Here is a 14,349-nt window from a genome sequence, read left to right on the forward strand (position 1 = left end):
GATTTACGGATTTGCGTTCTTATTGTCTGCGCAGTGATTGCTAACCATTGCACAGTGGACAGTCCAGTAGCTTAAGCCACAGAACTTTTAGAATTTTAATTTCACTTGCCAAAGATCCCTTGCGTTTGAAGCCATGCCGGGCTCAAACAGCATAGAGAAAACCGCGTCTGAAGCCTCGGAGGCTGGAGAGGTTGAATGGGATGAGTCAAAACTGGATAGCTACAAGAGAACTGAACTCAAGTACTTCTGCAGGAAGCTCAAGGTTCCACATGCAGGATGCAAGAACAGATCAGATCTCTACAAGGCGCTCAAAGCCTGGATTGATTCAAGGGGTGCAACTAAGGAAGTTACACCATGGAAACCAGCGGAAAGCGTTCGCAGTTTTGGCAGAGGCCTGTCGCCAGAGGAGCTGATAGACAGACAGGCCGCCCGGGATCATGAATTGAAGTTGGCAGAGCTGGAAGTAAATGCCCAATTGGAGCTAGAAAGCAAGAAGCTGGCTCTGGAAGAAAAGAAAATGCAAATGAAGCATGACTTCCTAATGAAGAAATATGACATGGAGCTCGAGAGGCTTGAGGCCATGAGTGTCTCAGCCCAGCAGCAAGAAAGGTGCGTAGCTCAGAGGTTGAGCTTTTCTGAGTGGGAGGAGGAACCCAGCTCAGATGGTGGCAGCAATAGTGAATATTTTAGTGCTGAAAGAGTAGTACGCACACCCAGAGATGTGGCGCCTGACTTGAAGGAGGGGGTTAATATACACCAGGAGGTTCAAGGGCATGAGGTAGCTGCAGTAGTGCGCAGTATCCCTGAAGGGAATAGGGTGACTGGCGCAGGGGTTCATGGTCCTAGTGGCGGGAGGGACACTCTACTGACTCTAGATGAGAGGTGCAGGGAGAGGGGTTCCCCCAAAATTGAAGTCCTGGTAGGTGAGTGTGAAGACCGCCCAGAAGAGTGTGGGTTGTGTGACAGAGACAGTCAGATACTGTCTTGCCAGTCTCAGGAGAGTGGTGTGGAGTACGTGTGTGAGGCACTGGATGGTAAGGTGAAGGCTAGTTTGGTTAACCCTGCTAGGGGGCTGTGTGATCCAATTGTGGGAGAGCATATTTTAAGTCCCTGTTTTCCAGAGCTATGTCAACGCCTGTTGGGGAGTGAGTTCTCTGACCGCAGAGAACTAACATTGGAGGCAGACCTTTTGGTGGATTCCAGAGGGTCTGGAGAGGCATTGGGGAGTGACCCCGTGGGGAGTGGCTCAGGTATCTTCCAACCCAGAGTGGTGGAAGTGGTGCAGAGTAGCCCAGCTAGGTCCCATGGTAGTGGGAGGGGTGTAGGGCCTCACGTCCTGTCTCAGTGGAGAAGGAGTGAGTGTGGGGCTGCGGGCCCCCAGGTGCCCGAAACCCGGTCTCAGAGCCTGGATGGTTCTTTAAGAGAACACCAGGCAGGGAGCCTAGGCTGTCCTGATGGGCCGCCCGTCGAGGTGGATCCCCTAGTGGCGGGTGAACAGGGAGTGTCTGTAAGCCGGCCTCCCTCGGTTCTGGTGTCTGGCAGTACCGCTCCAGTAGGGAGGGTGCAGAGGTCCAGATTGAGGGGTGAGAGGGGGAAAGAGTCCCCAGTGGAAGAACCAGTGGGTCAGGGGCCAGCCAGAAGGGCTGCGTCACCAGTGAATGACCATGGTGAAACCACTTCTGTCCTGGGGGATCTTCAGGCACTGTCAGATGGACAGGGGTCGGGAGATCAGCGCCAGGCAGACTGTCACACGACACATGAGTTATGTGTCACCCTCAGGGGGAGCATGCATGCTCCCCGGGAAGTCCTGGTGCGCCAGGCGAGCGTTCAACCGCATGGGTTGGTCCCAGGGTTGGGAAGCCAGGTTCAGGTGTTGAATGACCTGGAGGGTGGGACTACTGTAATCAGTGTCCTGACCCATGTTGCTTCTGGGGGTACCACGCCAGTTGGGAGTGGGCAGTACCCTGGAAGGGGGTGCAGAGGGAGGGAGTCCTCACCTCTGACCCCGGCTCAACTGAAGGGTTTAGACCCTAGGTTGGAGGGCCAGGTTCAGGGTGTCCCCCCTGACCTGGACGCCCAGTTGCAGGATAGAACACCTGAACTGGTGGGCGAATTGCGCAGGACACCTGCCCCAGGTGCCCTGGCAATTCTGGAAGGGGGTACCACTCCAGGTGGGAGGGTACAGAGCCCCAAGGAGAAGGACCGGGTGTGGGAGAGGCCACCCCAGTCTTGGGTCCAGCCGCCGGGTACAGTCCTGGGGCTGGTGGGTCAGTGCCAGTATGTCATACCTGACCTGACAAGGGGGAGAATGGACAAAGGGTGCCAAGCACCTGGGGCTACTGCCCCCCGCTCCCTGGCGCCACAGAGGATTGAGAGCCCTGAGAGGCATACAGCCTGGGTCTCATCCCTGACTACTGTCAGTGGCCACTGTAGTATTTTGCTGTCTGTCTGTTGGGACACCCCTGTGGGCCAGTTAAGGTTAGGTGCTGCACAGGTGGTGTCCACAGGTGAGGAAAAGGGTTCCCCATGGATTGGTTTGGTGGGCCCTGAGAGTATGGACAGAGGGAGTCCAATAGGTTCAGATTGGCATAGAACTGGAGTCTGCCCCTGCAGTTGCGGGCCAGGTCCTTGTTCTATCGCCCCAAGCAGGGAAGACCATCACGGTGGTGATTGATCTACCCTGCGTTTTGGCTGGAAGGGGGTTGTGTTGGACCTGGCCCTTTTTGAAGGGTCATCCCTAAACTTTTTGCCTTCCTCCTGTATTTTTTCTGACCTGGTGTTGGCTGATTTATGACTCTGGGCACCTTACCACTGCTGACCAGTGCTAAGGTGCATATGCTCTCCCTATGGTAAAATGTATACATTGATTGGTGTCCATGATTGGTTTATTTGGTTTACTGTCAGCCCCTAGTAAAGTGCACCAGGAGTGCCAGGGCTTGTAAATACAAATGCTGCTGGTGGGCTTGCAGCACTGGTTGTGCCACCCACAGAAGCGGCCTAGTAAAATGTGTCTAGGATCTGCCACTGCAGAACCTGCGCGCAGTCTGGTACTGTCGCGCTGACTGCGCAAGTGCACCCACTTGCCAGTCCCTAAACCTTCCCTTAACTACATATTAGTCACCCCTCTGGTAGGCCCAAGGGCAGGGTGCATTATAGGCATAAGGTAGGACATGCCCTGATGTGTGTGGCATGTCTTAATAGTGAATTACAGCCATTTTCGTTTTTCACTATTGAAGGCTACCTGCTCTCCATAGGCCAGAATGGGCTACTGGAATTACTACACCCTGTAATCCCAGTGGACTCATAGAGCATGGTAGAAAGTTATGTTTAGTATGCCTGAACTCAGAATAATAAAATACTTCTTTTAGTAAAGTTTATTTTAATATCCTGCGTTTGTAAATACTACTTTTAGAAAGTTAGTATTTACTGATCTGGCCATTCAGTCCGCCTCTGCGCTGTGTGTGTGTGTGTTCTGCCTAGCAACAGTAAGGAGCAGGGTTGGGGAAACCCCAGAGACAGGTTGGCTGCCAGGTGGTGGGTAGAGAGATTACACCAGGATGGGTGGGAGGAGTACACCCTGACTCTTGAATAGACCTGTGCTCTGCCAGCACAAAGCCGGCGCCGCCCCCTGTGGAGCGGCTGATGTCTCTGCCCTGCTGCTGAAAGGAAAGCGCAGAGTCATCCACAACAAAGTGCTCCAAAAACTGGACTGAGCCAGGCCCAGGCCCCCTGGCGCTAAAGAACAAAAGAATTGGTGTATAAAAGTAGGAGCCTGGCTCCTAAGAAATCAGATCCTGTTTGCGCCAAGAAGAAACTCTCCCTGAAGGAGAAGGACCTGGAGAAGCTGAAGGAGGAATACTGTCTCTCTGCCTGAGAGACTGGCCTGCAGTGGGTGCCTGTCTGCTGGAAGGAGAAAGAAAGCCTGAAGAAAAAGACTTTAACTCAACTTGTGCCTTTGCAAACACTCTCCAAGGGCTTGCGTGTGAACTTGCCCCCTGATCTGCGCCCCAGGAACAGTGGGCGCTACTCTCCCAGAAGAAGAGGAGCTGCTGGAGGTGGCCTTGAACGCTGGCCCCCGAGTACCTGTGTGTCCCCCTCTATCTGAGCACCGCGACTGCCGCCCACCGGGGCTGCTGTGAGCACCGTAAAGGCCTGACTGGCCCGAGCCCAGCAAGCAACTGCCCCCCGAGCCGTAGCTCGCAAAGTGAAGAAGAAACTGACCAGGCTCCAAGCGCCGAGCCTCTGCGACCCCTGGGTGTGGAGGCCACTGCGAGGACCTGCGACGCACTGATCATCTCCCGATTAAAGCCGACAGGCGCGACGCGCTGAAGAATTGCCTCCGAAGCTGCCCCTCCTGCTTCTACCCCTCCGTGGTGACCTGTGACCTGCCCGAGCGCCCCACGAAGCTTCGCCGTCCCCTGGACACTTGGGACTTCAGCGCGACGTGGGACGCCCTTGGACTGGACCGCGAGGCCGCCACGAACTTCCCCCGTGAAGACTGAAAGAGATTGGTGAGTTCGCGCGCGAAGGTAAGGCCCGTACGTGCACTGGTACGGACCGTACTTACATCTGAAGTGTCTGGTGTTTGGAGCCGTACTCGCCTTTGGAATCATCAAGACTGGTGCGCCTAGTACGGCCCGTACTTGCCTTTGTACGGACCGTACTTACATGTGAAGTGTTTTGCAACGTACTGCCTTGCCCCGTAGTTCGAGCCGTACTGTGGGTACGTCCATCTGAAATAATTGTGCGTAAATACGGCCCGTACTTGCCTTTGTACGGACCGTACTGACCCCTGAAGTATCCTGTTTTGAACCTTAGCAACCTTGGTTCGACTCGTACCAGCCTTGGTCTGAACCATACTGGCCTCGGGAGCAGCATAGTTCGAACCGTACCTGCTTTGAGCCGAACTACATTGAAAAGCATTACCGGTGCTCACTCGAGAAGAGTGAGACTCGGCAAGCGTACTCGTGCTCACGCGAGAAGCGTGAGAAACGGCAAGGTCCTGTTAAAACCTTGCCCAGAGCACCCCAAAGGCGCTACGAAGGGCCCCGAAGACCTAAAGAACTTATTTTAAAGAGAACTGTGCCATTTTAAAACCTGTGGACTGCCCTTAAGTATTTTAAAGTAACTGGATTGAGATTCGCTAAGAGAACTGTATTTATTCAACCTGCCTAAAAGAAAACCCTTTTATATAAAGACTTCTACTTTTGATAAATACAGCCTTGTGTCTTTTGTGTGGTGGGGTGGTGATTATTGTGTGGGACAACTTGAACGCTTAACCATAAGCCCTCCGAAAATTTAGCCTGACTGCTCGCGCCACGTTACCTAGAGGGTGAGCAGGGGTTATTTTTAAAGAGGTGATCCTTTGCCCTGACTTAGAGGAAAGGGTCCCTGCTTGTCGCAAGTGCATACCTGCGCCAACCAGAGACCCCGGATTCTAACATTGGTGGCAGCGGTGCGGATTTACGGATTTGCGTTCTTATTGTCTGCGCAGTGATTGCTAACCATTGCACAGTGGACAGTCCAGTAGCTTAAGCCACAGAACTTTTAGAATTTTAATTTCACTTGCCAAAGATCCCTTGCGTTTGAAGCCATGCCGGGCTCAAACAGCATAGAGAAAACCGCGTCTGAAGCCTCGGAGGCTGGAGAGGTTGAATGGGATGAGTCAAAACTGGATAGCTACAAGAGAACTGAACTCAAGTACTTCTGCAGGAAGCTCAAGGTTCCACATGCAGGATGCAAGAACAGATCAGATCTCTACAAGGCGCTCAAAGCCTGGATTGATTCAAGGGGTGCAACTAAGGAAGTTACACCATGGAAACCAGCGGAAAGCGTTCGCAGTTTTGGCAGAGGCCTGTCGCCAGAGGAGCTGATAGACAGACAGGCCGCCCGGGATCATGAATTGAAGTTGGCAGAGCTGGAAGTAAATGCCCAATTGGAGCTAGAAAGCAAGAAGCTGGCTCTGGAAGAAAAGAAAATGCAAATGAAGCATGACTTCCTAATGAAGAAATATGACATGGAGCTCGAGAGGCTTGAGGCCATGAGTGTCTCAGCCCAGCAGCAAGAAAGGTGCGTAGCTCAGAGGTTGAGCTTTTCTGAGTGGGAGGAGGAACCCAGCTCAGATGGTGGCAGCAATAGTGAATATTTTAGTGCTGAAAGAGTAGTACGCACACCCAGAGATGTGGCGCCTGACTTGAAGGAGGGGGTTAATATACACCAGGAGGTTCAAGGGCATGAGGTAGCTGCAGTAGTGCGCAGTATCCCTGAAGGGAATAGGGTGACTGGCGCAGGGGTTCATGGTCCTAGTGGCGGGAGGGACACTCTACTGACTCTAGATGAGAGGTGCAGGGAGAGGGGTTCCCCCAAAATTGAAGTCCTGGTAGGTGAGTGTGAAGACCGCCCAGAAGAGTGTGGGTTGTGTGACAGAGACAGTCAGATACTGTCTTGCCAGTCTCAGGAGAGTGGTGTGGAGTACGTGTGTGAGGCACTGGATGGTAAGGTGAAGGCTAGTTTGGTTAACCCTGCTAGGGGGCTGTGTGATCCAATTGTGGGAGAGCATATTTTAAGTCCCTGTTTTCCAGAGCTATGTCAACGCCTGTTGGGGAGTGAGTTCTCTGACCGCAGAGAACTAACATTGGAGGCAGACCTTTTGGTGGATTCCAGAGGGTCTGGAGAGGCATTGGGGAGTGACCCCGTGGGGAGTGGCTCAGGTATCTTCCAACCCAGAGTGGTGGAAGTGGTGCAGAGTAGCCCAGCTAGGTCCCATGGTAGTGGGAGGGGTGTAGGGCCTCACGTCCTGTCTCAGTGGAGAAGGAGTGAGTGTGGGGCTGCGGGCCCCCAGGTGCCCGAAACCCGGTCTCAGAGCCTGGATGGTTCTTTAAGAGAACACCAGGCAGGGAGCCTAGGCTGTCCTGATGGGCCGCCCGTCGAGGTGGATCCCCTAGTGGCGGGTGAACAGGGAGTGTCTGTAAGCCGGCCTCCCTCGGTTCTGGTGTCTGGCAGTACCGCTCCAGTAGGGAGGGTGCAGAGGTCCAGATTGAGGGGTGAGAGGGGGAAAGAGTCCCCAGTGGAAGAACCAGTGGGTCAGGGGCCAGCCAGAAGGGCTGCGTCACCAGTGAATGACCATGGTGAAACCACTTCTGTCCTGGGGGATCTTCAGGCACTGTCAGATGGACAGGGGTCGGGAGATCAGCGCCAGGCAGACTGTCACACGACACATGAGTTATGTGTCACCCTCAGGGGGAGCATGCATGCTCCCCGGGAAGTCCTGGTGCGCCAGGCGAGCGTTCAACCGCATGGGTTGGTCCCAGGGTTGGGAAGCCAGGTTCAGGTGTTGAATGACCTGGAGGGTGGGACTACTGTAATCAGTGTCCTGACCCATGTTGCTTCTGGGGGTACCACGCCAGTTGGGAGTGGGCAGTACCCTGGAAGGGGGTGCAGAGGGAGGGAGTCCTCACCTCTGACCCCGGCTCAACTGAAGGGTTTAGACCCTAGGTTGGAGGGCCAGGTTCAGGGTGTCCCCCCTGACCTGGACGCCCAGTTGCAGGATAGAACACCTGAACTGGTGGGCGAATTGCGCAGGACACCTGCCCCAGGTGCCCTGGCAATTCTGGAAGGGGGTACCACTCCAGGTGGGAGGGTACAGAGCCCCAAGGAGAAGGACCGGGTGTGGGAGAGGCCACCCCAGTCTTGGGTCCAGCCGCCGGGTACAGTCCTGGGGCTGGTGGGTCAGTGCCAGTATGTCATACCTGACCTGACAAGGGGGAGAATGGACAAAGGGTGCCAAGCACCTGGGGCTACTGCCCCCCGCTCCCTGGCGCCACAGAGGATTGAGAGCCCTGAGAGGCATACAGCCTGGGTCTCATCCCTGACTACTGTCAGTGGCCACTGTAGTATTTTGCTGTCTGTCTGTTGGGACACCCCTGTGGGCCAGTTAAGGTTAGGTGCTGCACAGGTGGTGTCCACAGGTGAGGAAAAGGGTTCCCCATGGATTGGTTTGGTGGGCCCTGAGAGTATGGACAGAGGGAGTCCAATAGGTTCAGATTGGCATAGAACTGGAGTCTGCCCCTGCAGTTGCGGGCCAGGTCCTTGTTCTATCGCCCCAAGCAGGGAAGACCATCACGGTGGTGATTGATCTACCCTGCGTTTTGGCTGGAAGGGGGTTGTGTTGGACCTGGCCCTTTTTGAAGGGTCATCCCTAAACTTTTTGCCTTCCTCCTGTATTTTTTCTGACCTGGTGTTGGCTGATTTATGACTCTGGGCACCTTACCACTGCTGACCAGTGCTAAGGTGCATATGCTCTCCCTATGGTAAAATGTATACATTGATTGGTGTCCATGATTGGTTTATTTGGTTTACTGTCAGCCCCTAGTAAAGTGCACCAGGAGTGCCAGGGCTTGTAAATACAAATGCTGCTGGTGGGCTTGCAGCACTGGTTGTGCCACCCACAGAAGCGGCCTAGTAAAATGTGTCTAGGATCTGCCACTGCAGAACCTGCGCGCAGTCTGGTACTGTCGCGCTGACTGCGCAAGTGCACCCACTTGCCAGTCCCTAAACCTTCCCTTAACTACATATTAGTCACCCCTCTGGTAGGCCCAAGGGCAGGGTGCATTATAGGCATAAGGTAGGACATGCCCTGATGTGTGTGGCATGTCTTAATAGTGAATTACAGCCATTTTCGTTTTTCACTATTGAAGGCTACCTGCTCTCCATAGGCCAGAATGGGCTACTGGAATTACTACACCCTGTAATCCCAGTGGACTCATAGAGCATGGTAGAAAGTTATGTTTAGTATGCCTGAACTCAGAATAATAAAATACTTCTTTTAGTAAAGTTTATTTTAATATCCTGCGTTTGTAAATACTACTTTTAGAAAGTTAGTATTTACTGATCTGGCCATTCAGTCCGCCTCTGCGCTGTGTGTGTGTGTGTTCTGCCTAGCAACAGTAAGGAGCAGGGTTGGGGAAACCCCAGAGACAGGTTGGCTGCCAGGTGGTGGGTAGAGAGATTACACCAGGATGGGTGGGAGGAGTACACCCTGACTCTTGAATAGACCTGTGCTCTGCCAGCACAAAGCCGGCGCCGCCCCCTGTGGAGCGGCTGATGTCTCTGCCCTGCTGCTGAAAGGAAAGCGCAGAGTCATCCACAACAAAGTGCTCCAAAAACTGGACTGAGCCAGGCCCAGGCCCCCTGGCGCTAAAGAACAAAAGAATTGGTGTATAAAAGTAGGAGCCTGGCTCCTAAGAAATCAGATCCTGTTTGCGCCAAGAAGAAACTCTCCCTGAAGGAGAAGGACCTGGAGAAGCTGAAGGAGGAATACTGTCTCTCTGCCTGAGAGACTGGCCTGCAGTGGGTGCCTGTCTGCTGGAAGGAGAAAGAAAGCCTGAAGAAAAAGACTTTAACTCAACTTGTGCCTTTGCAAACACTCTCCAAGGGCTTGCGTGTGAACTTGCCCCCTGATCTGCGCCCCAGGAACAGTGGGCGCTACTCTCCCAGAAGAAGAGGAGCTGCTGGAGGTGGCCTTGAACGCTGGCCCCCGAGTACCTGTGTGTCCCCCTCTATCTGAGCACCGCGACTGCCGCCCACCGGGGCTGCTGTGAGCACCGTAAAGGCCTGACTGGCCCGAGCCCAGCAAGCAACTGCCCCCCGAGCCGTAGCTCGCAAAGTGAAGAAGAAACTGACCAGGCTCCAAGCGCCGAGCCTCTGCGACCCCTGGGTGTGGAGGCCACTGCGAGGACCTGCGACGCACTGATCATCTCCCGATTACAGCCGACAGGCGCGACGCGCTGAAGAATTGCCTCCGAAGCTGCCCCTCCTGCTTCTACCCCTCCGTGGTGACCTGTGACCTGCCCGAGCGCCCCACGAAGCTTCGCCGTCCCCTGGACACTTGGGACTTCAGCGCGACGTGGGACGCCCTTGGACTGGACCGCGAGGCCGCCACGAACTTCCCCCGTGAAGACTGAAAGAGATTGGTGAGTTCGCGCGCGAAGGTAAGGCCCGTACGTGCACTGGTACGGACCGTACTTACATCTGAAGTGTCTGGTGTTTGGAGCCGTACTCGCCTTTGGAATCATCAAGACTGGTGCGCCTAGTACGGCCCGTACTTGCCTTTGTACGGACCGTACTTACATGTGAAGTGTTTTGCAACGTACTGCCTTGCCCCGTAGTTCGAGCCGTACTGTGGGTACGTCCATCTGAAATAATTGTGCGTAAATACGGCCCGTACTTGCCTTTGTACGGACCGTACTGACCCCTGAAGTATCCTGTTTTGAACCTTAGCAACCTTGGTTCGACTCGTACCAGCCTTGGTCTGAACCATACTGGCCTCGGGAGCAGCATAGTTCGAACCGTACCTGCTTTGAGCCGAACTACATTGAAAAGCATTACCGGTGCTCACTCGAGAAGAGTGAGACTCGGCAAGCGTACTCGTGCTCACGCGAGAAGCGTGAGAAACGGCAAGGTCCTGTTAAAACCTTGCCCAGAGCACCCCAAAGGCGCTACGAAGGGCCCCGAAGACCTAAAGAACTTATTTTAAAGAGAACTGTGCCATTTTAAAACCTGTGGACTGCCCTTAAGTATTTTAAAGTAACTGGATTGAGATTCGCTAAGAGAACTGTATTTATTCAACCTGCCTAAAAGAAAACCCTTTTATATAAAGACTTCTACTTTTGATAAATACAGCCTTGTGTCTTTTGTGTGGTGGGGTGGTGATTATTGTGTGGGACAACTTGAACGCTTAACCATAAGCCCTCCGAAAATTTAGCCTGACTGCTCGCGCCACGTTACCTAGAGGGTGAGCAGGGGTTATTTTTAAAGAGGTGATCCTTTGCCCTGACTTAGAGGAAAGGGTCCCTGCTTGTCGCAAGTGCATACCTGCGCCAACCAGAGACCCCGGATTCTAACAATTACACAGTGCTAAAGCCTATAGGCAGGTGTTTTGTTACATGTAATCTCATAGATTACCATAGTAGGCAAGGGTTTTTGTGTTTGTCACTCTCTCTGGCAACCCTCGGAGTAGAAGATTGTTAGGCCCGATCGAGAAGGGTTGCATGTGGTTTCGCCAATTGTGATATTGTACTTATGTGAAATGTTATAACTTTATGTATGATGGTTGTCAGTTTACCATGTACGCTGGATATGGGCCTGCGCTGGTTATAGTGTCGAACCAATGGTAAAAGCTGCACACCATTCCGGTTCACTGGGAAGGTTGTCTCAGATTCCTTAGGTGGAATCTGCTGAGAATGAAAAGTTATAACAAAGCGAGCACGCCTGGCTTTCTTTTTGTGAAAGGCATGTGCTAAAGACAAGAGGCTTTTACGTGTGTTCTATGGTAAAGACTGTAGGCAGGTCTTTTGTTACACGGAATTTAGGACATTATTGTAGTCAGAAAGGGGTTTTGGTGTTGGTGAACCACCTGGACAAACCATAGAGGTTAAAGAGTTGATCTCAATGCAGCTTTGAAAACAATCAGGTCCATGCACAGACATGTATGGCACACATGCAGACATTAGTCACTACAACATTTGAGCTAGAATCTTTAATGACAAATGTCTCAAAGATCCCTTTAGCATGCAGTAGAATCGACATGTCCTGCATTGCCACCCACACACAAGCCCCCCCGGAGCACCCTGAGGTCTTGAAACTGGGATCAACTCATGTTAATGATTCAGTAAGTCGAAGGCAAAGCTGTCACTGTGAATAGCTAACTTGTTGCTCTTTTAAACAATATTTTAATTGGCAAAGAACGAAATATCTTAGAAATGCCGAATAATCACAAATACATTTGAAACTGGCCTTAAACATTCAGATGGTTTGCTAACAAAACACGTTAATGCAATGCCAAACAGTAAAAAAAACAATAGGGCAAAAAAAAGGTTAGACAAAACAATGATAGAGACACGAGTGGAGACACCCAACTCTAGGCTCTCGCGTCATGCCATCTCCCTACGTTCTAATATACTGTGAGGTCATTGCAGTGTTTTGCATCGGTTTCTTGCTAGATGGAGAACATGTAAAAGCTCTATATTTGCGGTGCAGATTAGAAGTACTCTCTGACAAACATTATTCTTGCAACCTCAGTAGAGGGCATCTTATCACAGGAGATGCTTTTATGTCCCTGAGATTCTGATACCAAGGGCTCACCAAAGCTTGTACAATACAATCACAAAGAAAGGCGCTTTAAAGTGCAACTCACCAGTGCCATCGTCTGACCGGGCATCACCGAGAAGGAAACATCATTCAGAATCTCCTTCCTGCAGAGGTAAGAGGGTGTTAGAAATCATACGCTGGCTCTTCCCAAACTGATAATGATCCATTGTGAAAAGAACACAAAATAGCAACTCATTGATCGTATGTTACAGAACCCACTGCTCAAAAGCAGAGGGGTAAAATGCTCTATAGTCTTCATGCCAAACCACAGGGTCATCGAGTGCTCTTAGCCTCTCCTCCAATAAACTAAAGATCCGCACCTCTCGTACGCTTGACCTTCCATTCCACCCTCTCTAAAGATTGTGATTGTGCTCTCTTACAAAACTTTAAAAAATAAATATGGTCCTGAGTAAGGTCAGCATAAGGATAGTAAACATCGAGGCTGAAACATGTGAACATTCTAAAGTATGTAGTTCCTTCGGTGTTGGGAGCCAGGAGATTCTCAGATCAAGTGTGGACATTATCTGGTTTCTTTTCTCCCTCAGTGAACTTTGATTTACATATAGACAGGATTATGTTATCTTTCTGTTTCAACTAGATGGTCCTTGCAATAAATGCACACATATCCTTGAACTAGCACTGCCCCAAGGTGGCATTGTCCCCCAAGGCTAGCATAATGTACAACAGCAACCTGAATGTTGATCATTATAATAAAATTCAGGGTAAGGTCAAGGACAAAAATGATTTAAATGAAAGTAGCCAACATTTAACAGCGACTGATACCCTTTCATAAATGCAATGGGATACTTTTGTGACTTCTAACCTATAATGCGTGGTTGGAACTGAGGGTCATCTAATGCCAAAGTTCCCAAACAGCAGCTACCACTGCAAGTGTAAGATTCAGCAGTCCTGATATCACTGCTCTGACAACACGTCTCACAGAATAATGGGCAGCACTGGGCTTGTACCATTAGTGTAGTGCCACTGTGAAGATGCTCTGTGTCGCCTGGCCGCCCTCAGTTTACCTACCCATCTAAGTAGCTGAAGTGAACGTTCTCGAACTCTATACGACCCTGCTTGAACTTCAGGTCGCCAGCACCAATTGCATCCTTCACCTGGTTGAGAAAAGGAGAGGAGTCAGGAGACGAGGGTTTCAGTTAAGAAACCAGGGAGAACAATCAAAGGGGGAGCACAATACTTGGGGTGTACCTGATAGAAAGTAAACAACACTGGTAAATAGAGGGACTGCCAACAAAGGTTGATAATTATAAGGGGGGCTGTTAATGCAATGAGTTAATACACAGATTCTTCAACTCTTGGGCATCACCCCGAACCCCCATAACACAATGGGTATAAGATCACTGCACAATCTGAACAGTGCTGTTACACAGCCGTCACTAAGCTCTCATTACATACTATTAGCACTACATAATGTGCATAGGGCTCACCACATAAGGAAGCTGAATGCAAACAGTTCACATGACATAAGACCACTCTGAGATGAGACTCTAGATCGATTGTACTATTGATCCCTAGGATATTGTGGTACAAGGAATACTGAGGACAGAATATCGAGGGACAAACTATTGCAAGGTGAGTGCATGTAGGGAAGTGTAAATGTAGTATTCCTAACTCCACATCTATGTGCCTTGAAGAGATATGTACCGCGTGGGTGCATATACGTGGAGTTTGGTTTAGAAAATCTAGACTCACTTATCTGTTGATATTTCTTTACGATAGTTTGTCCTCAGTGTTGTGAGGTTGATTCAGGGTCACACCCTCCAAATATATGGACCCTTTCTTCCATTAATTTTCTTTGGGGTCTCGGAGGGGAAGCCTGGACGTAATGGGTTCCCGTCACAGTGTCCCTATGGGCAAGAGGCCAAAAATCTACAATATTGGTGATAAATGGCGCTATAAACCGAGGAAGGTCCTACTGTATTCACTGCTTCATGCATGAGAGACATTTCCCATGGAATACAACACACACAATGTTTGAATATAAGGTAATGTCAAACGTCATGCGGCCATCACTGCAGGAGGCGGCTGGCACACACGGAGAGGTGCGGATGGTCTGCGCATTGCATCGAATAGAAGGCCAGAAGTGTCAGGCTACTGTCACCTGTGGCTCAGATGTGGTGACCGAGTCCCAGACTGAGAGCAACTGGAGAAACCGCTTCCTTCAAGGGTGTGTGTGGTCTG

The 14,349-nt window shown here is 51.3% G+C and overlaps 1 protein-coding gene across 1 annotated transcript in view; it reads right to left on the reverse strand.

Moving 5' to 3' along the window:
- The window catches only part of ABCB6 (ATP binding cassette subfamily B member 6 (LAN blood group)), a 227,452-nt gene that overhangs the window by 45,687 nt on the left and 167,416 nt on the right, over positions 1–14,349 (reverse strand). Inside the window, exons 13-14 of the mRNA XM_085650098.1 lie at positions 13,177–13,262; positions 12,194–12,251 (exon numbers count right to left, since the gene is read on the reverse strand). Coding sequence (XP_085506224.1) covers positions 12,194–12,251; positions 13,177–13,262 — 144 coding nt within the window. The remainder of the gene's footprint in view (positions 1–12,193; positions 12,252–13,176; positions 13,263–14,349) is intronic.

Source organism: Triturus cristatus, chromosome 3_2, assembly GCF_964204655.1.
Source record: "Triturus cristatus chromosome 3_2, aTriCri1.1, whole genome shotgun sequence".
Taxonomy (NCBI): domain Eukaryota; kingdom Metazoa; phylum Chordata; class Amphibia; order Caudata; family Salamandridae; genus Triturus; species Triturus cristatus.